The 21,239-nt window shown below is 42.6% G+C and overlaps 4 protein-coding genes across 5 annotated transcripts; 3 read left to right on the forward strand and 1 right to left on the reverse strand.

The window, feature by feature from the left end:
• The first annotated feature begins 746 nt into the window (after positions 1-746).
• LOC108025901 (protein obstructor-E) lies at positions 747-3,858 on the forward strand. The gene is made up of 4 exons (XM_017096584.3): positions 747-945; positions 1,980-2,183; positions 2,872-3,075; positions 3,136-3,858. Exons 1-4 carry the CDS (start codon positions 897-899, stop codon positions 3,390-3,392), a joined length of 714 nt encoding a protein of 237 aa, XP_016952073.1. The 5' UTR covers positions 747-896; the 3' UTR covers positions 3,393-3,858.
• Positions 3,859-6,539: 2,681 nt separating this feature from the next.
• On the forward strand, positions 6,540-11,807 carry LOC108025617 (protein obstructor-E). Of its 2 annotated transcripts, XM_017096151.2 has the most exons (5): positions 6,549-6,635; positions 6,723-6,786; positions 10,001-10,216; positions 10,281-10,475; positions 11,154-11,807. In XM_017096151.2, exons 2-5 carry the CDS (start codon positions 6,735-6,737, stop codon positions 11,381-11,383), a joined length of 693 nt encoding a protein of 230 aa, XP_016951640.1. In that variant the 5' UTR covers positions 6,549-6,635; positions 6,723-6,734; the 3' UTR covers positions 11,384-11,807. The 2 variants fall into 2 exon arrangements, with proteins under 2 accessions (XP_050741113.1, XP_016951640.1); XM_050885156.1 differs by having other exon boundaries at positions 6,540-6,786.
• Positions 11,808-12,032: 225 nt separating this feature from the next.
• Positions 12,033-14,823, reverse strand: LOC108025898 (uncharacterized). Its single transcript, XM_017096580.3, has one exon. It carries the CDS (start codon positions 14,663-14,665, stop codon positions 12,551-12,553), a length of 2,115 nt encoding a protein of 704 aa, XP_016952069.1. The 5' UTR covers positions 14,666-14,823; the 3' UTR covers positions 12,033-12,550.
• Positions 14,824-17,361: 2,538 nt separating this feature from the next.
• LOC108025837 (ras-related protein Rab-10) lies at positions 17,362-21,238 on the forward strand. The gene is made up of 4 exons (XM_017096495.3): positions 17,362-17,772; positions 18,226-18,425; positions 18,491-18,580; positions 19,772-21,238. Exons 1-4 carry the CDS (start codon positions 17,646-17,648, stop codon positions 19,967-19,969), a joined length of 615 nt encoding a protein of 204 aa, XP_016951984.1. The 5' UTR covers positions 17,362-17,645; the 3' UTR covers positions 19,970-21,238.
• The last annotated feature ends 1 nt before the right edge of the window (position 21,239 follows it).

The following is a 21,239-nucleotide window of genomic DNA, read 5'->3' on the forward strand; positions in this document are numbered from 1 at the left end:
CTTTTTTTAGATGATTGTATAAGTGAGAAAACTAACTTCATCTAAATAAAAATAGTCCAACTTCTGGCCGTTAGACGGTGCTTTAAACTAAGATCGTGTGCTCATTGTACTCAAGAATTCGCGTTGTTTTTCATTTTCTTTTAAATACATATAATGAAAAAAAAGCTTTTTCGAAATAAAACTAGTAGTCATATCAAAAAGTATTTAAACTGAAGAAGTTTTTTTTTATTTAATTTAATGATTGGATATTTAAATATAAGTAGTTGCTATTTTTGGCCGCTAGATGGTGCTTTTTACTAAGATAAATAAGTATCCAAACTGAAGAATTCACGCCAATATATTTTTCTTGAATTTCCTGTAATAAATAGTTGCCATTTCTGGCCGTTAGATGGTGCTTTGCCAGCAGGTCAAGCTGTGGAAGCTCTGAAGAATTCGCGTTTCTTTTGAGGTGCATTTGAAGCTAGGGCATATGGCCGGCGGTCTGGCACTCCTCGCCTCTGGAACTTTCTTGTTTTTGTGCCACTACATCTCCGGCTCGCCTTTCTTCGCCGCCTCGGGAGCCCCAGTCCCAGCTCCAGCTCGTTTGGCCCGGCTTGGGGCTTGGGGCTCGCTGGAGGTGGCAGTGGCAGTGGCGGGGGCGGAGGTGGCCCCGCCCATTGGCATCGCTCTGCCGGCGCTGGCGTCGCCGCCGCCGTCGAGCTGAGCCGGTAAAAAGTCTTGAAAAGTGCGCCTCTTTGGCGTTCCGTTGTTAGTTTAGTTTAACCATCGCAGCGCTTGGGTCGCGATCAGTTGCTCAGGCCCAGTTCCCAGCTCACAGCTCCCAGCTCCTAGCTCCCCAGGATCGTGGCTCTTTGTTTTTTATTATTTTTTGTTTGAGTCAGCAAGCCGAGTCGAAAATGAAGCTCTTTTTGTGTGCCATTGCTGTGACGCTGTGTGTGGCGACAAGTGAGTGTGAATCCGGGATCTAACAATGGATGTGCCGAAGTGCTCCGATCCGCCGAGAAGTAGCAACTGGCTGCTAATTGCTTTGACACTGACACCAAAATGAGTGTGTTTTTTTTTTTGCATATCGAGCTGTTTTGGCCACTGCTCTAAGCCATCAGCTCTGGGTCTTAGCCAATGACATTTAGACGTCTCGCAAGACTGCGTGCCAGCCTTAAATCCAGTCGCGATTGCGGATCCCAGCGAGTTGGGGTTGGAGGGCCGGCTGGTTTTTCTTATTGCGTCTGGAAAAACTGGAACTGGCTGGCCAGGCCCGAGAGTCGCTGGCTGTCTGGGCCGCTGGTTATGCAACTCCTGCAGTTTGTTGGCCAAGTCGAGGAAAAAAAAACCTTACTTTTCTGAGTCGCAAAAGGCCAAATGGTAACCGGAAGAGGGCATTGAACTCGGCCTGGACATCGTTAACTTGTTTTTATGATCAGCTTTTTTTTGTATGCGAAAAGAGAGATTTGATATCTGGAGATTTGAAACCACCTAAAAAAGGGTTCCAAAAGTATGCTGTGAAAAAAGAGCGCACCACTTCCGCATTCGAAAATTTCCTAGCATACTTTTAGATACTTTAATGGGTGGTTTTTTATATCTACTGATTTTCCTTAAAGTGTCAGAACTAAACTAAAAATATTTTTAGGTTTTAAAGATTTAAAGATTTTATAATGCCCAAAGATCTCAAATATTTTGAAAAAACTAGTCCTTTTTAAACGATATTATGGAGATCCTGATTGGGAACTGCAAAAAAGTACTCTTTTTTACTATTACCTTGTATTTCTGATCTGATTTAACCTGTTCCCTGGAAAGCATTGCTCATTTCTTGAGCAGGAAGCCGCGAATGCGGAATTGCCACCGAGATCGTGCTCGTGCTCGTTCGATCTTGTTACACTTTCGTGTGCGACTGGGGGCACCAGTTGCGCCAGGAAAGTGAAAGTGGGAAAACAAGTTGACTCAAAGTAATCTATTTTTCGTACCTTTTTCGCCCCGCACAGCCGTCTCCGCCGCCAACTTTGAGTGCCCCAAGCCCAATGGCCAGTTCGCCGACGAAGTGCAGTGCGACAAGTTCTACGTCTGCGACGATGGAGTGGCCAAGGCGAAGCTCTGTCCCGACGGCCTGGTCTTCGATCCCCTCAACCGCAAGTTCAACAAGTGCGACCAGCCCTTCAACGTAGACTGCGAGGACCGCACGGAGCTCCGTAAGTTGGCCATCCTGCTTAATTAACTTCCCATTTCCTTTGGCCCTTTGGGAGTAAACCAGTTTAGGCAACATAAATGGGTATTACGTAGTCACAATAACTATGTCAAGGCGCAGGCAACTTGGCAATGGGTTTAACAGATCGGGATAAGTGGGAAGGCAGTTAAAACAGTCTTTTAGTGCTCAGGATAAAACGTTCATTTATGTTTCCTTTTTACACTATTTGGATATTTAAATATATATTTTTATGAATTAAAAAAAAAGAATTTATAAGATCAACGTTATAACATTAGATTATTCTGTCATATGAGGAATATTTTAGTTTGTCTTGCTTTCTTAGTCCTTTAAAACGTTCCTTCGAATAAATTGTAGCATACTTTTGGGCTGTAGATCTAAAGTTTGAAACGTCTTAGCGACGCTGTTCAAAAGTGTGCTTTAAGTTATAGAATTTTATTTTTACTTAATATTTATTTCAATATAGAACTTTTGGGTAACAAATACACTTTAGTGATTTGTTTAAAGCATACCTTATAAGTTATTACTTATATACTTTGATCAGTTTAGGTTCTTTTAAATATTTAGAGATCAATATCTAACTCAACTTGATTTCCATTTATGACAGATTATTGTAAGGTTGCCTTAAGTCTCTAGAGATTCAATATCTAACCCAATCGAATTTCCCTTTGCAGAGGAGCCCAAGTCCAGCAAGTACTGCCCCCGCAAGAACGGATTCTTCGCGCATCCCGATCCCGCCGTGTGCAACATCTTCTACAACTGCATCGAGGGCGACGCCCTGGAGACCAAGTGCACCGTGGGCCTGCACTTCGATGAGTACTCGGGCACCTGTGTGTGGCCCGACACCGCCAAGCGCGAGGGCTGCAACCCAGAGCAGAGTAGGTCCACCCCCAAATAGAGTTAGAAATCGGGGAGTAATCTGTATCTATATCTATTAGGAACCTCGGAGACCGGCTTCGTTTGCCCCAAGGACCAGCCGAAGACCGACGACCGCGGCCAGGTGGTGACCCATCCCAAGTACCCCCATCCCACCGACTGCCAGAAGTTCTACGTGTGCCTGAACGGCGAGGATCCCAGGGACCTGGGCTGCCAGCTGGGCGAGGTCTACAACGACGCCACCGAGATGTGCGACGCCCCCGAGAACGTGCCCGGCTGCGAGGACTGGTACAAGGATGTCGACGAGAAGAAGGACTAAGCCGGCACCTCCGGCCCAGCTTGCCCATCACATCCACACACTCACACTCATGCACACAAGCACACCAGCACACTGAGAAAAACAAAAACCAATCGAAACAAAACACAACACAACACCGATTCGCGTCTTAGTCACTTAAATTTAGTAGTTCTAGCCCATTTCCTATAGAACGTATGTGTAGCAGTTAAACTTCAATACCCTGTTTACCCTCTAACTATCCCATCTTTCTGCTGTTCTTTCTCTACCTTTCACTTTCTTAACTGATCTATCTTGTAATGCTTTCTTTTCTACCTCTTACAACTATTTATCTCTGTGCCCAACTGAATTCCAGCCAATTGTTGTGTATATATTTCCCATTTCCAGACTTTCGCCTTTATGTTATACAAAAGAATAAACTGATTTTTTTATAAACTATACCTACCAAAATTATCTGTCTTTCCCACTCCTCTGACTAAGATCTCTCTACTTTTCTATACTATGTTCTAGCTTTTTCTATGTGCTTCTCTGTGAACTTGACTTTAAATCTTTTCTACTTTTTTTTATTATTTTTCCTATATCATAATCTACTTTAAACTTTTCCTTATTCTTTAATTTTTAACTTCCTCTATTTGTCATTTTGCATTTATGTATCCACGTTTTCTTACTCATCTTCATTTTTTTCAAAACTTTAAAGACTTTTCTTACGATCTTATACTTTATAAATATATTATTCGTGCTTAAATTTCGTCTTCACTATTTTTTTTACTTTCTCTTACTTTAAACTTTTATTTTTTTATATCTTTTTTCGTCTACTTCTACTTAATTTTCCCAATTCTTCTCAAACTATGCTACTTTATAGTTAGATTTCGACCGACCCCAGGCTATTTATTTATTAATCTCTAGACTGTTATAATTTCAAATGCCTTGTGTGCCAAGCCTACAATATTTTATCTAATCTAGTTTCTCCATATCTACTTTTTCCCACCTTTACCTAATTTATTTAAGGCCTCCCTCATTCGACAGTAAACCGCTAAATGTAAGAAAACCCCTCTCATAAGCCAACTTCATCCCGGTAATTTCTTTCATTAAAAACGATTTCGAATCCATACAAAATTAGAGTGCATGTCGTTTGGAAATCATAATGATGGCTATTCGGATCAGGTGAAGACAGTGATCGACCAATCGATCAAACCTTTCACTGCACACGCAACTCTGGGAAAATATACATACGTGTGCAATGTGGGACACTGTCGGTGGCACAGGGGGCGGTCGGTCCATCCATTATAGCCCTTTGTCAATCCGGCGGACACAAAGAGTCGTTAATTACCCGAGTGGCCAGAGCAAAGCAAAGCGTGAAAGAGCAGCAACCGCACATGTAAATGAAAATAAAAAGCAGCCCAGAGGTGTTATGCAATCGCCGGAGCACAGCAGCAGCAAAGCAAAGCAAAAGCAAGAGTTTTGCAATAGTTAACAATGTAACGGCAATCGGCAAACGGGAGACCCAATCATGAATGAAGCTTATGGTTTGCGCGAGCTTTGCCTTTTACTTTCAATCACACATGTTGCCAGAGAAGCCCGATTTCCTCCTCAGACACGCAGAGTTGGCGGTTAATTTTCCACCACGAGTGGGGTAGCTATCTTATTCGAGCTGGAAATGGCTAGATGGTGATCATAAAGGTTAGCCTAGGGGGAAATTGGCCTGAAAACTTAATAGAAATCATTGGAATGGTACCAAAAGTATACAATGAAATATTATGAAATCAAATAACATATGAACTTGTTCCAAAAAAGAGGTTCTTTATTCACTGCATACTTTTTGGCTCCGTTTTAGTTGACTTCAATACACCAATGAAATATCCATTATTTGTAGTGGGAACTATATTAATAGTCGGTCTTGACTGCAAAGATTTTACAAGGTTTTACCAATAGATAAATGATTTTTCTAATGATATTCCTTTCATATATGTTTATTTACAATCAATAAATTTTAACTTAAAAAGTATGGATTTTCTGTCTCACATTCCTAAGAAGAGATCATTATAAAACTATCTGACAACTTTTTGATTTAAGGTATTTAAGGTATTTAAAAGTTTGTTTATCCCACCGAAAACGTTTCCAAACCGTCCAGAACAAAACATTAAGACAAATCACTGGCTGTGAGTGGTTCGTTAGCGGCCAAACGCTTCACAATGACCTAAACCTGAGTCTTGTTGAAGACCAAATATCGTTCTTCTCAAGCAGGTACAACGACCGTCTAACTGCCCACCGTAATCGTCTAGCCCGGAGATTACAGGGGGCTATCCCAATTCGCAGGCTCAAAAGAAGACATTTTGGGCTGCTCCTAAGAGACTAATATGAATATATTATTTACTTGAAACTAGTCGTAATTTGATCTACTCCTATATACCAAGTTGAAAACTAATTATAATTTATAATTAAGAGATTATTTACTTAAGAAAACATTTAGGTTAAAGGCTTTAATTAGATCTGTTCCTGGATTATATTAAATAAAGATGTTAATTAAATAAAAAAAAAAAAAAAGTTTGTTTACTAATTTGTACAGCATACTTTTAGGCACATTTTAAAGAGATCTTAAACCTCCTAATATATATGTGAAAGCCCAGGGTGTAGGTGCTATGCTACTGAACCGATTGATATGAAAGTTGGTATGTGGTTAGGAGTAGGAAAAACAAGAGTTTCTCTCTCAGATCAGAAAACTCTATCTCCAAAGAGTTTTGATTATCTCATGATTTAAATTGCATGGAGAAAATGGCTGAATTGGCAGCACTGGACAACCCGAATCCCGTTTGCATTCAAAGCAACCAGCAACAATGCAACAACAATGCCAGCTGTGACAACACACAGCACCACCCACAAATCCCCCACCCCCCCCCCTCCCCCCCTTCACTTCCCCAAAAAATAAAAACCAAAATTTAAGTTTTGCAAAACTTTGCTGCCGTTTGTGGGGATTTTTGCCTTGCGTTTGTTTCGATATCGGTTTGGTTCGGTTTTTAGTTAGTCGGTTTTTCGACCACGTTTCTGCTGTATTTACTTTTGTTTTTCTGATTGTTTGGCCCGTGTTTTTTGCTGCCAACGGCAAAAACAGCCGTCGAAGTCGGCGCTGCGCAGTCGCAGCTCGGCCGCTTCTTCTTCTTCTTCTTGGAGCGCGGTATAAATCTTTTCAGTTGAGTTTGGAACGCGTAACCGTCAAAACGTGCAGACCTCTTGGAGCGGAAGTTTCAACACTTTATATATTTTTTTACGGTGCGTGTGTGACAGCCAGTGCTTTTTGCATTTCCGTTCAATTGACTATATTTAGCATTACATCCAAATCATATACTCAAACATTAGGAAACCGAAAACATGCAGCGCTTCCAAGTTTGCAGCGTCCTAATCCTGGCCTGGATTGTCTGTGGTATGTCAAAACCCCCAACTATTATCATTATTTTGTAGGGCCTTGTGGTCTTTACCACGCCCGCTCACAATTAGCGCAACCTTTCGATTACTCGCGTGCGAGGGGCTCGAAAATGGTAGCTTTTACTTTCGAAAATTCCAATGCAATCGCGCGGCGAGTCCAAATGCGATATATTGGCGGTGTATCAGTGCCCCCTCGAATCTGGCCGACCGTTATCTCTTTTGTTCTCGCCTCGAGAAAATCGAGTTCGGATCACAATATATTTTAATTACTGGTTTCTCAGCCGCAGCGAAGGCTAGCCCGCCTGCTCCACTCCGATCTTTGGCCATATCCATATGGCTTTGGACCGTACTATACCTGATTTGGCATGCAGATCATGTGCTCAGCCGATCACTTTTGCTTTTGTTTCCACCCAACTGACTCAGAGATCTGGGTGCTGGGCGCGGATAACACTCTATGGGTATATATATATATATATATCGGCGGGCAATTCGATCCAATCCGGCAAGTTAATGGACTAAATAAAACAAATGCCAAACCCAGTCAAAAGTAGAACTGGGGCCCGTCAAACCAGTTGACAATTAAGTGCGATAGCGTTCACATTATACGATCTAGTTCTGGGTTAACCAAGGCAACCAGTTTCGAACAGCCCGGGTCCAACCCAAAGGTTGATAGGATCCCATAATTTGCCACACGCTTTGGCCTTTTCGATGCTACTTACGTCACAAGAAGGCTCCTGAAGCCCGTTTCTAAGATATTTGGTATGGTAATATTATAAAACTATAATATAAGTATCTTTTGGTATTTAGTATTTGTAGTATTACCATATTATCATACCTGATATCTTAGAAACGAGCTTAGGGAGTCTTACAATATTATCGTATTATTTTTATAACATATAGTAGGTTTCAAAAGTATGCTATGACTATACCCTAAGCTTGTTTTGAAGATATTTGGTATGGTACTATAATAATACTATAATAAGTATCCTTTAGTATTTAGTATATTTTAGTACTACCATATTATCATACTAGATATCTTAGAAATGCGCTTAGAGAGTCTTAATAAGTACCATCGATCGTTTATAATAAGTACCTTATAGTATTACAATATTATCATATTATTTTTATAACATAGAGTAGGTTTTTTAAAAATATACTATGATTATACCCATAGGATGGTTAATATCCATTATAAAAGATCTTTTAAAAAAACCAACCATATCTCAGATAATTTAAAATTTTAAAGGATATGTCACCATTATATGATTATAATTGAACTCTTATCTATTATAATAGAGCTATTATAAGAGGAATATCTGGGAAAACAATCGGTTTATAAGTTCTCTAATAAAAAATCCAAGTTTGCAAACTTTAATAACTCTAATGAAGGGTTATAAAAGAGATATAAAACGATTATTATTTAAAATTATAAATCCCCCGCGATAAGAAAAATGATAAGGGATCGTTGACATTTTCCCCAAAAACACCTATTGATAGCTCATTCTTTTCGAGACCAAGACAAATTACCGGAAATCTTTAAAGATTTAAATATATATGCATATGCATGCTTTGCCTTTGATTTTCGGCTGTGGGCTTCGAGAAAATTGTGTGCAGACAGGCAGACAGTCAACAGTCAACAATCAACCTGTTGCCCGATCTCGATGGCTTCGGCATTCGGGCTTACATCACACCAGCTCCAAAGCTCCATCTCCACTTCCATCTCCACCTCCATCTCCATCCCCAAAGCGATTCGAATCGCTAGACGCGGTGCGAAGATGCGCGAAAGTGTCGTGGTCGCGATTGTGGCGTCACTTGCACTTGCATCGAAACCAGTTGGGCCGGTGGAAAGGTGGACCGGGGGCGCTCCACCCGGAGATCGGGTGGACGGGGGGGTCAACGGATGGAGACAGACCGACTGGCGGACAGGAAGGAAGTAGACGCCTCTGCGATTCGGGTTTGATACTGGCTAATGGTGGGAAGCCGATGCTGCCGTTTAAAAACAAACAGCTAAATAATTGGTTTGTCTATCGTCCCATCACTCCATAGAGCACTTCTGGGCAAGCTTTATGCGACTTAACTTACCCCAGCTTTGTATCAGATCTACACAGAAAGAAATAATACATTAGGAAAGTTTTAAGCATATATGTTGACTACCTAGAAGGCGAAGCCGAGATTTTTACATAAATCATGGTACACCAAAAATTAGATATAATATACTGTTTCGTAAGTTTACTGTCATGTCCAACTTTCTTAATTGTTTTGTATCTGTGGGAGTTCCACACAAATCACTAGGGTTGTAAAATCTTTAATAAAATTAATAAAAAATTAAAATCAAGTGTCTAAAAGTATGCAGTGAATGAGAGAAAGTCTCCTTTCTGAATGAATTCATTATACTTTTGATTTTCCCACCGAAAACGTTTCCAAACCGTCCAGAACAAAACATTAAGACAAATCACTGGCTGTGAGTGGTTCGTTAGCGGCCAAACGCTTCACAATGACCTAAACCTGAGTCTTGTTGAAGACCAAATATCGTTCTTCTCAAGCAGGTACAACGACCGTCTAACTGCCCACCGTAATCGTCTAGCCCGGAGATTACAGGGGGCTATCCCAATTCGCAGGCTCAAAAGAAGACATTTTGGGCTGCTCCTAAGAGACTAATATGAATATATTATTTACTTGAAACTAGTCGTAATTTGATCTACTCCTATATACCAAGTTGAAAACTAATTATAATTTATAATTAAGAGATTATTTACTTAAGAAAACATTTAGGTTAAAGGCTTTAATTAGATCTGTTCCTGGATTATATTAAATAAAGATGTTAATTAAAAAAAAAAAAAAAAAAAAAATACTTTTGATTTTTACATATATTGTGGCATACTTTTAGACACTCACATTTAAATTTAAAAGGAATTGAAACCAGTGATTTGAGTCGTACATAAACAAAATTTTAGTATTTCTGGAATAAAAAGCATACCGTTTCCAATTCTGTGTGGCCATATAATAATAACATCCTTATGTATCTAATATTACCCGAGTTGTACAATATATAAGAAATATTAATGAATATTAAAATGATCGGGAAATTTTGAGATATATGTATATATTTATATATATTTTAACCTACCTCTATATATAAGAGAACTCTCTTGTTAGGTTCCTTGAAGTGATCTCCCATGACTCACCTGCACTTCATTTGAATCCATTTCCAGGACACGCCCTGGCCGTGGGCTCTCCGGAGTGCCCCGAGAAGTACGGCGTGCAGGCCTACGCCCACACGGAGAACTGCGACCAGTTCTTCCTCTGCACCAACGGCACCCTGACCCTGGAGACCTGCGAGAACGGACTGCTCTTCGACGGCAAGGGCGCGGTGCACAACCACTGCAACTACAACTGGGCGGTGGACTGCAAGGGTCGTCAGTGGGATCGTGAGTGCTTGGGTTCCTGGGCGAGCCAGCAGAGTGTACTGAGAAGGTATTCCTATCCTTTTAGCCACTCCCATCTCCACGCCGGCCTGCGAGTACCAGTTCGGACTGTACGCAGTCTCCAAGGACTGCTCCACCACCTACATCAAGTGCGCCCACGGAGAGCCCCATGAGCAGGACTGCGACGCCGGACTGGCCTACGACGAGAGGATCCACGGCTGCAACTGGCCGGATCAGCTGCTGGATCGCTGCAACCCCGAGGGTGAGTCATCAGTGAGAGAGTTTTCTTCTTCACTTGCAAAAAATATATATGCTTGCATACTTTTAAGGGCTTCTTTGGGTGATTTCAAGCCTCTAGAGATTATGGCCCATAAGTGTCGGGAATTTTTGAAACAATCTTTGAACAAAATTATTTGAAATTATAAAGGCACTTCAATAATTTTAAACCTCTTTAAACCTTTTAAATAAATAATCAGGGTGGCACACAAATCCCAAGAATTTTTGAGAGCACCTAAAACCGCCTAAAAGTATATTACTTTATAACCTAAGGAATCTAGAAACTTAACAAGCTTCCTAAAAGTATATTGTACAATATTATATCACTTGTTCTTGGTTCCAAATGAAATCGTTGCATGCTTTCATACGCCTTTATAATTAATTTCGAGCCTCTAGAGATTTTTCAAGAACCTTATACTCTAAGTATATCATAAAAGGTCGAAAACTAAATTAAAATCAAGAAATATAATTTTAACAATTTTTTCTGAGTAAATTATGGAACTATTTTAAATTAAAAACCATATATAGTTTTATTTTATTAGGATGAAACTATTAAAAAAAGAATATAAAACATTCCTTTAAATTAGAACCAACTATAAAACTTATATATATTAATAAATATTTAAAATATAATATTTAATATATCAAATAAACCCAAATCCAGCTGTCGTCGGCTTCAAGTGCCCCACCAAGGTGGACCCGAACTCGGTGGCCGCCCGCTTCTGGCCCTTCCCCCGCTTCCCGGTCTCCGGCGACTGCCACCGCCTGATCACCTGCGTGGAGGGGCATCCGCGCCTGATCAGCTGCGGCGAGGACAAGGTCTTCGACGAGCACACGCTGACCTGCGAGGAGCCGGAGTACGCCAGCGGCAGCTGCGCCAACTACGGCAAATAGGGATCGCCGCTCGCTCCGCACATGTATATACTCTCGAACCAGCTACAGTGCAATCTCGACAATGTGAATGTTAAAATTAAAAAATACCCTTTGTTTGCTGCAAATTTCGAACGAGTTGTTGTTGAAATATACGTTTTTGTTTTATAGCCCATAGGTTTTTCCTGATTCGCTGATTCGAGTGTGCACTGTACTGTGGTGTAAAGATCAAAGCTCCGACTAACTGCTTCGTCCACTCTTTTTCTGTACCTAGGTTTCACTGTAAAAAAAAAAAACTTCCTAGCCCAATAGCTTGTTAACCTCTTGGCTTCTTAACCGCCTCCATATTATTGTCACCTTTTTCTGTATTCTTAACTCGTTTGCTGTTTGGTCTCTTTTGTATATGAATCGCAATAAAGTTAATTTAATTTATTGTAAATTTTTTCAAGGCACAAGAAGTTATTTTTGGGGAAATGGAAAAATCTCTCAAGTCATCGGAAAAAATGTTCTCAAAAGTTTATAATTTTGGGGGCCAATTTCGCCCAATATTTATCTAAAAAAAATTAATAATATGCCCCTTTAAAATAATTCTTTTAAAGTTATAACTTTAAATAATCCAGGTTTGTATACACATTTGTATCAGTTATCTTTCAATAAACATAAAAAGTCATAGTGATGTTAATAAATCTAAGAAATATATTTTATTTAATTGAAGTATACCAATGTAGTCTTGTTTACATCCTAAGATATTAGCTTGTTGATCCACAAAAACCTAAGTATTAAACAAATATGTTTGGAAGCAAAATATTCAAGTGATGTTTGTCAGAAGAGTTGTTTACATATCATCATTCTTGGCAGCTCGAATCAAGCATGCGAAAAAATAAATGCGCAAATTGGCCACAGCCCTTCGGAACTAATTGATATTCGGCAATGAAATTGCAAAGTAAATGTATTTAAATGTAATTGCCATTAATTAATACCTTGAATTCAGTTAAGGAACACAAACGATCTACAAAAAGTATGTTAAGCGGTGTAAAAAACAAGGCAAAATTAGTTCCCAGCTTGTAAATATGAGTTGGGAAGTAATTCAGCTTACAGATCAATTAATTCCCATGGCCGGAGACGCCAACCGAAGCCTATCACATCGAGAATACAAAAGATAAACCCACTAAACTAGTCATTGCTCCGGATTCAGTCGACCAGGTGGCGGCCGTGGTCCTGGGGCGTGGAGAAGATGATGGCGTAGATGAGGCCGTCGCGAACGGATTCCGTGGGATTGCCCACATTGAACATGAACTTGACGCGGTTGCAGTTGGCGTCGGGCACGCAGGAGTACATGGGATACCAGCCGGTCTTGTTGAACACCACGTAGATCTTGTAGATCTGGTTGCGGTAGATGTACACGGGTCGGTCGAAGGTGATGTCCAGCAGCGAGTCGTAGCGCACGCGCGCCGTGCAGTGGGTGTACGTGATCCTCGAGCCGTGCATGTCCTGGATGTGGGCGTACAGCACCTCGGTGTAGCGCTCCGTGAAGCCGGCCGACGTCATCAGCTCGCCGCACAGCACTCGCGTCGGCACCTGAACGCCCAGGATCCAGATGTTCGTGTCCACCTGGAAGGTCACGCCCGCGTCCGTGACGCTGGTGTTGCGGAAGTCAAACTGGCGGGTGAGGGAGCGCATGCAGTATGCGCGCACCATGTCATTGTGCGAGTTGCCAGCAGCGGATCCCGGTCCACCAGCTGCTGCTCCGCCAGCAGGCGCCGGTCCTACCCGTTCGCCGCTCTCGTCCTCGTTGGCGGGCGCCGGAACGGCTGCCCCGCCCTCGTAGACCTCGCCAAAACGCAGTGTGGCGGGCGCGGGCGCAGCATCGGGCGGCACGCCCACTGGTTCGGGAGGACGCATACCCATGTCCTCGCCTACGAAGCTAAATCCCGCTGTGATGGATCCGAAACGCTGCGCATTGCCCATCATCATTCCGCCGCCGCCGCCGGCGCCACCGGCAGGACCTCCGCCGCGGACTGAGGGACCCGGTCCCAGGAAGCCCACGCCGCCTGGGGCAGCAGCTCCAGTGCGGTACGAGGAGGACAGCTCCCGCTGGGCATGGCGGTGGCCCGACTCGTAGAAGTTGCGCGTGCTGCGCGACGTGCAGAATCCCTCCGGCATGTGGCAGTCGTTAAGCGATGGGCTCGAGATCTTAATCAGGATGGAGAGGGCCTCGTGCTGCTGCAGCAGCTTGGAACGCGCCGGCCCCTCGGCGAACTGTTGCGGTGTCATGGTAAGGAAGCGTATCTTTTTCACCGCCTGCCGGAGCATTGCACCATCCAGGATTGTGCGCTGGGCGTCCATGATGTTGATCATATTGGCGGCGGCATCCGCGGAGGCATCGCTGTCGATAATAACCAGATCGTCGGAGCCCGAGGCCACGTCCAGCGGCGGCGAGGCGGCCGTGGGAGCAGCAGCAGCAGAAGTAGCAGCCGCTGAGGAAGTGGAGGCCATGCCGGCGTCCGTCTCGAAGCTGTCGCCCTCGTCGTCCTGGTGCATGTGCTGCACCATGGCCGCCACGTCGGGCTCCATCTTGATCTCCTCCACCAGCACATGGCCGGCGGCGGTGTCGGGCGACTCCTTGGCCAGCTGCCCAGCCTGACCGCCGGCGGCGCCCTCCTCCTGCCCGGATTCGTTGAGGATGCCCCGCTCGCTGGCGAACTTCAGCAGGCAGTTGAACAGATCCAGCTCGGAGTCGATGTTCAGGCGGTTCTGGTCGAGAATGGCCATCAGGGTGGAGACCTCGATGTCCAGGAAGCTAGGATCGGAGAGCACCTCGCGCGTATTGGCCGCGATCAGGTCCATGCTGCTCTGCATGAGGCGCGGCTCATCGAAGAGCTTGGCGAACTCGTACGCCCGGCAGGCGTTCTTCGGACTGAGGTCCGCCCAGAGGAAGTGGGTGCAGCGCGTGACCACATGCGGCAGCATGTACTTCTTGGCCACGTAGCACAGCTCGCAGGCCTTGTCGAAGGAGCCGATGGTGATGCGGTCCGTGTAGATGTACTCCAGCATCGCCTCGAAGGCCTCCGGCTGCACATCGGGGATGACGATGGGATCGGTCTTGTCCGGCAGGTTGCCGTAGAACATGCGCTCGAAGACGGGCGAGGCCATCGCCAGGAGCAGCTTGTGGCCGGCGATGAGCCGCTGGCTGGGCGAGGAGCCCGATCCCACCAGGAAGCGGCAGTCGGCCCACTTCTCCGAGTGCAGCAGGTACTGGCCCCGGTCCTTCAGCTCGGTGAGGCTGTTCTGCCAGTCGATGTCCATTGCGGATGCGGATGCGGATGCGGATGCAGATGCAGTTGTGTGCGGTCAGGATTGCTCGAGTGCAGGCGGTTGGCCTCTGTTTTTGTGCGAAAACTCCCCCGTGAATACAATACTGTACGATTTTCAACCACCTCACCTCGGTATCGATAAGCGATGGCTGAGAGTCGGCCCGACCGATATCGATAGCGATTTCAGCCGGTGCGAGAACTAGTTCCGAAAAGGAACTAGTGAGGGTCAATTGAAAGCTAGAAGAATTTGTGATTTCCTTTCCTCTTTCTTTGGATTCTGCATTTTAGTCCAAAAAAACCTTCTTTTTTTTTTAGGGTTTTTCAATTGTAGTTTAGCCAATAAATAGCGTACAGGTAAAATACCGACTGTGTTGGAAAAGCTAGCTTGATTTCCTATCGATCTGCGTCATTTTTGGAAGAATTTATTTTTTGACCCATTTTTTCATTTTTTTAAGGGGTCTCATCGTGATTTTTTGAATTTCAGAATTTAGCCAAAAAGAACTCAATATTTTGAGGTTTTTTGATCGTAGCTCAGCCAAATCAAGGCGTACAGCTAAAAGACCAACTGTTTTGGAAAGCTAGCTTAATTTCCAAACGATCTGCATCATTTTTGGAAGAATTTATTTTTTGACCCATTTTTTCAATTTTTTTGGTCCCATCATGATTTTTTGAATTTCAGAATTTATCCAAAGAAACTATATTTTTTTACGTTTTTTGATCGTAGCTCAGCCAAATCAAGGCGTAAAGCTAGCTTAATTTCCTAACGATCTGCATCATTTTCGGAAGAATTTTTTTTTGACCCATTTTTCCATTTTTTTAAGGGCTACACATGGTATGTTTAATGTTGGATGAAATGTTGAATGTTACATGTTCAATGTTACACGTTACATGTTGATTACAATGTTGCACATTGAAAGTTGCTTAAGTTCACCTTTAGTGGCGACTATAAATATTTAATTACCAACTTATTAAGGTGCTTACCTGGACAGGATCACGATGCACTGCATCCTCGAGTCCAGTTCCACCTCCATCTTGTCCAGTGATCTGTCCAAGAGCACCAACACACACACACACACTCGCCGGAACTTCCGGTCAACTAGATTTTGGAGTGATCATAGCCCACAGGTCATGCATTTTTGAGCTAGAACTGATTGGGAATTATAAGCTCCCACCGTAGTAATAAATTTTTAATTAACATTTTCGATGACGTGGCCATTGAAAAATGTAAATAATATTGAATAATTTTATAATGGGTTATTTATGCAACATAAACATTTAACATGTCTTACGTTGTTAGTTGTATGTCTTTTGTTCAATGTTACATGTTGAATATAAACTGTTACATTTTGCATTTAAGTATTACTGAATAATTGCATAATTTTGTTTTCAACAATAAACATTTTACATGTTTTAAGTTGTTAGTTGGATATTTTGTTGAATGTTACATGTTGAATAGATTTTAGCCAAAAAAAATATAGTTTTTTAGGTTTTTTAATCGTAGCTTAGCCAAATCAAGGCGTACAGCTAAAAGACCGACTGTTTTGGAAAGCTAGCTTAATTTCCTAACGATCTGAATCATTTGTGGAAGAATTTATTTTTTGACCCATTTTTCCATTTTTTAAATTTCATTTTTTTGAATTTCAGAATTTAGCCAAAAAAAACTATATTTTTTTTACGTTTTTTGATCGTAGCTCAGCCAAATCAAGGCGTACAGCTAAAAGACCGACTGTTTTGGAAAGCTAGCTTAATTTCCTAACGATCTGAATCATTTGTGGAAGAATTTATTTTTTGACCCATTTCTCCATTTTTTTAAGGGGTCCCATCATGATTTTTTGAATTTCAGAATTTAGCCAAAAAAAACTATAGTTTTTACGTTTTTTGATCGTAGCTCAGCCAAATCAAGGCGTACAGCTAAAAGACCGACTGTTTTGGAAAGCTAGCTTAATTTCCTAACGATCTGCATCATTTTTGGAAGAATTTATTTTTTGACCCATTTTTCCATTTTTTTAAGGGGTCCCATCATGATTTTTTGAATTTCAGAATTTAGCCAAAAAAAACTATAGTTTTTACGTTTTTTGATCGTAGCTCAGCCAAATCAAGGGGTACAGCTAAAAGACCGACTGTTTTGGAAAGCTAGCTTAATTTCCTAACGATCTGAATCATTTGTGGAAGAATTTATTTTTTGACCCATTTTTCCATTTTTTTAAGGGGTGATTTTTTTAATTTCAGAATTTAGCCAAAAAAACTATAGTTTTTTACGTTTTTTGATCGTAGCTCAGCCAAATCAAGGCGTACAGCTAAAAGACCGACTGTTTTGGAAAGCTAGCTTAATTTCCAAACGATCTGCATCATTTTTGTATTTATTTTTTAATTTATTTTTTGACCCATTTTTCCATTTTTTTTAAGGGGTCACATCGTGATTTTTTTAATTTCAGAATTTAGCCAAAAAAAACTATATTTTTTGAGGTATTTTGATCGTAACTCAGCCAAATCAAGGCGTTCAGCTAAAAGACCGACTGTTTTGGAAAGCTAGCTTAATTTGCTAACGATCTGGGTCTCTTAAAAATACATGTTAAATGAAATATTTCACAAATTAAAAAAAGGGTGATTTTCTTGGTTCATAATCGATAGTCGCAGGAGCAACATTGCAACAGAGCGTTGCCACACTCCCGGAACCATCGATAGTGCTGCACAATCATCGTGTGTTGTGCCAGCTCTAGTTATAATAGCAACAATTGAAAACGAAAATATAAAGCAATTCGGCGCATTTAAAACCCGCGAAGAGGAAAGTTGCATAAAGGAGAAGACAACGAAAATAGCGAGGGAAACAGGCGTGAAAATACCAATATTGTTTGTCACCTGCATCCCCGCGTGTGTGTGTGTGTGTGTGTGAGCGAGTGTGGGCGCGTGTGTGCGTTAGTGCGTGTTCGTGTGTTCGTGCTTTGTTCTGCGAGCGTGTCGTTCTGGTGGAAATGGCCAAGAAAACCTACGACCTGCTCTTCAAACTCCTGCTGATCGGCGACTCCGGCGTGGGGAAGACGTGCATCCTGTTCCGGTTCTCGGACGATGCCTTCACCTCCACATTCATATCGACCATCGGTGAGTAACGGCAGCTGGCATACACACATGCACACACACACACGCACGTCAGCTGCACGGCCAGGATATGTGCGCCTGTGTGGGTGTGCGTGCATGTGTGCCTGCCTGGGCGTGGCACTGCCTTATCGACTGGCGGACGCACTGCTTGCGGCGATCACCTTGTGGAATCGTCTTGAATTCAAGAAATTCCCAACTTAAGACCTTGTAACTCCCATTAAATCCCTGGCTAGAACATAATCGAAACACGTAACTGGGACGTGCAAACATTCAGCTGGAATGCCTGCTCGTTACGCGCATGAATCATCGCCACTATCACTTATAAATTGCCAAACTTCCCAAGTTCCATTGCACAAATGTAATCGATAACACCGCCGTGACGTCATTGGGCGACTTTTATGTTTGTTTTTCCATTGAATTTGAAAAACCTCTTCTTTTTTTGTTGGTTCTGTTTAGGCATCGATTTCAAAATCAAAACAGTCGAGCTGCGCGGCAAGAAGATCAAGCTGCAGATATGGGACACCGCCGGCCAGGAGCGATTCCACACGATAACCACCTCGTACTACCGGGGCGCCATGGGCATAATGCTCGTGTATGACATAACGAACGAGAAGAGCTTCGAGAACATAGTCAAGTGGCTGCGGAACATAGACGAGGTGAGTGATCTCTACGCTAGTCGAAGATGGTTTCCCTCTAAATGTATGGGTCCTGCTGCTTCCAGCACGCCAACGAGGATGTGGAGAAGATGATCCTGGGCAACAAGTGCGATATGACGGACAAGCGGGTGGTCAACAAGGAGCGCGGCGAAGCGGTAAGTATCGGGTATTTGTAACCGATTGGAGATTAGAGATCGGATCAGTCAGGAAATCCCTTTGGGATCGTTGGCATACATGCTTTAGGAAAGCGATTGTAAGATCGTAGAGTTCTAGACTATTTCTGGATCCTATAGCAATCCGTTCTTCACTGTACCCTCTAAAAGATTTTCAAAATTTCTAATAACTGAGAGAAATAGAAATAGGATTCTATACATTTTTTTAAAAATATATAGCATATATTGGATGTTTTTTTTTGGTTGAAATAGGTAAAATAAATTAGGAGAAGCAATTATCTTGGTCCTATTATATTTTTTTCTTAGATATACTAACATTAGGTCCTCTAAGATTCCATTGAAAGAAGAGAACATGATTCTTTGTATAGGTTATCATATACCTATTACATTGGTCTTATTATATTCATAAGATATTATTATATTGGTAAGATATCTTGAAGTATAAACTGGCCTACGTTTTTCAGCATTTATATTTCTTTCTTCAGATAGACTGATTTATGTATTTATTTAAGTTTTCAATAGATCTAGAAAATAGCATTCTTGTAACTTGCTTCAAGTGTATATCAGATATTTAGAAAGAAGAACTGGTCTACGTTTCCAATCAATAATATTTCTTTACATAGACTGACGTACTTGAAAGTTTTTAATAAACGAGGAAAAGAGAATTCATCATATACCTATTGTCTTGGTTTTATCGAATTCTTCAGATATCTAGGGAGGAGAACTGGTCTGCGTTTCCAATCAATAATATTTCTTTCTTTAGATAGACTGACTGACGTACTTCAAAATGTTTACTAAACGAATAGAAGAGGATTCTTCGCATATGCTAAAATCCTATAAGTATTATGTTGGTTCCATTATATTCTTCTGATATGTAGGAAGAAGAACTGGTCTGCGTTTCCAATCAATTGATAGAAAAGAATTCCCTTCTTTCACTCCCTGCATATAGCTAGAAAGTTCAACTGATTTACTTTATAGTTTCGAAATTGAGCAAAGAAACCCGGGGAAATTCCCCGGCAAACACAAACACCCGAACCCATTTCGGTTAGAGCTCATATGGTTATTTATTTAATGATTGCCTCGCAATGATCAGCGATCCCATATGCTCCGATCAATTTGTTTACAGAGTGTGTGTAACCCCTGTCTCCGCTTCCATTTCTCCCCCGCGTCTAGATTGCCCGTGAGCATGGCATTCGGTTTATGGAAACATCCGCCAAGTCGAACATAAACATCGAGCGGGCCTTCTGCGAGCTGGCCGAGGCCATTCTGGACAAGACATCGGGCCGCGAGTCGGCGGAGAATCCGGAGCGCGTGATCATCGATCGGCGGAACAACGAGAAGGCGCAGGGCTACAGCAAGTGCTGTGCGTAAAAAGCGGCATTCGAGGCGAACGGGGCGTGCTCCTCGGCCCGGTTTGTGTGCTCAGCTGTGCGCGGGGAAGAAGGCGACGCAAGATGGATGACGGACGATGGACGATGGATGATGGAATGGTATTAGAACGGATGGGAATGCGCGTGCGGACCGGTTTCTGAAACCGATCCGCGCCAACGGAGGAGGGGAGACAAAGCAATACAACCGGGGGTCAGTCGCGCACGGTGGGAACCCACTTAAAGGCGGAGGATACGCATCATACGCATCATATGCAGATGGAACAAGCAACAGAAACAACCTACCTAAAGTTTAGCAACAACACAGATTATTGTAATACGAACATTTGGAAGCAACTTTACAAAACGAGAAGACGGCTCAGATCGGATGGCATTTGCATTTCGGGCTCGGCACCCTTGCGATCGCAAGCTAGCGTGGGATACACAAGATCGGTTCCGGGGACTTAGGATACACGAGGACACGGCAGACTTAAGCAACTTTTGTAACGTAACTTTTGATATATACATATAGTCTTACGATTCCTGTACTACTCAGTCGTTTGTTCGTTCGCCATCACTCGCACTTCTCTCGCCGGCCCCTGAACCCTGACCCCTGACCCCTCCGCGCGCTTAGTGTTTTGTTTTTGTTTTGCCCTTCAGCCTAGATATAAATAACACCTATACATATTATACATCGGATAGTATATAGCGTATACATACCATAGCGCTTGCTTTCGCTTTGTTTTCGCCACCAAGCCAGCGATACTGGGATTTCGATGGGGGTGGGCAGGTTGGGGGTCATTAGCTAGTAGATTCGTACATAGATCCGTAGATCCTCGCTGCAGTCACGCCTCTCATCCAGCCCGGGGTCAGAGTTCGAGCTGCTCCCAAATTGTTTTTCTGATTATTGCCCATATATAAATACGAACCCATATATACTGCATCGTTTTTATGTGCATTATTCGCGCTCGCACACCCAGAATACTACTATATATGAATATGCGTGTGTACACTTAAAGAGGGGGCGTGGGTGTGCGCGCGTGTGTAGCGCCATGCATGTAGGGACAGTGCACGCCGTGAGTGCAGCATCTGCTGGGGAGGAGCGCTCCCGGCCCCAAACGCCTCCTGTCTCCTTGTAATTTTATTCTACATATATATTTTTTTTGTCGTGTAAACCAATTATTTGTAACTGTATATGGATTTAGTTTAGTTGTCTACACCAAATGATTTACCGATTAAAAATATAAAGAACAACCTAAACCATGTCATATAAC

Source organism: Drosophila biarmipes, chromosome X (assembly GCF_025231255.1).
Source record: "Drosophila biarmipes strain raj3 chromosome X, RU_DBia_V1.1, whole genome shotgun sequence".
In the NCBI taxonomy this organism is placed as follows: Eukaryota; Metazoa; Arthropoda; class Insecta; order Diptera; family Drosophilidae; genus Drosophila; species Drosophila biarmipes.

Coding starts and splice junctions, on each gene's coding strand:
- LOC108025617 (XM_050885156.1), top strand. CDS start 6,735: ATGCAGCGCTTCCAAGTTTGCAGCGTCCTAATCCTGGCCTGGATTGTC. Junction 6,787..10,000: donor CCTGGCCTGGATTGTCTGTG/GTATGTCAAAAC, acceptor ATCCATTTCCAG/GACACGCCCTGGCCGTGGGC. Junction 10,217..10,280: donor CAAGGGTCGTCAGTGGGATC/GTGAGTGCTTGG, acceptor CTATCCTTTTAG/CCACTCCCATCTCCACGCCG.
- LOC108025898 (XM_017096580.3), bottom strand. CDS start 14,665: ATGGACATCGACTGGCAGAACAGCCTCACCGAGCTGAAGGACCGGGGC.
- LOC108025837 (XM_017096495.3), top strand. CDS start 17,646: ATGGCCAAGAAAACCTACGACCTGCTCTTCAAACTCCTGCTGATCGGC. Junction 17,773..18,225: donor CACATTCATATCGACCATCG/GTGAGTAACGGC, acceptor GGTTCTGTTTAG/GCATCGATTTCAAAATCAAA. Junction 18,426..18,490: donor GGCTGCGGAACATAGACGAG/GTGAGTGATCTC, acceptor TGCTGCTTCCAG/CACGCCAACGAGGATGTGGA.
- LOC108025901 (XM_017096584.3), top strand. CDS start 897: ATGAAGCTCTTTTTGTGTGCCATTGCTGTGACGCTGTGTGTGGCGACA. Junction 2,184..2,871: donor CGAGGACCGCACGGAGCTCC/GTAAGTTGGCCA, acceptor TTCCCTTTGCAG/AGGAGCCCAAGTCCAGCAAG. Junction 3,076..3,135: donor GGGCTGCAACCCAGAGCAGA/GTAGGTCCACCC, acceptor TATATCTATTAG/GAACCTCGGAGACCGGCTTC.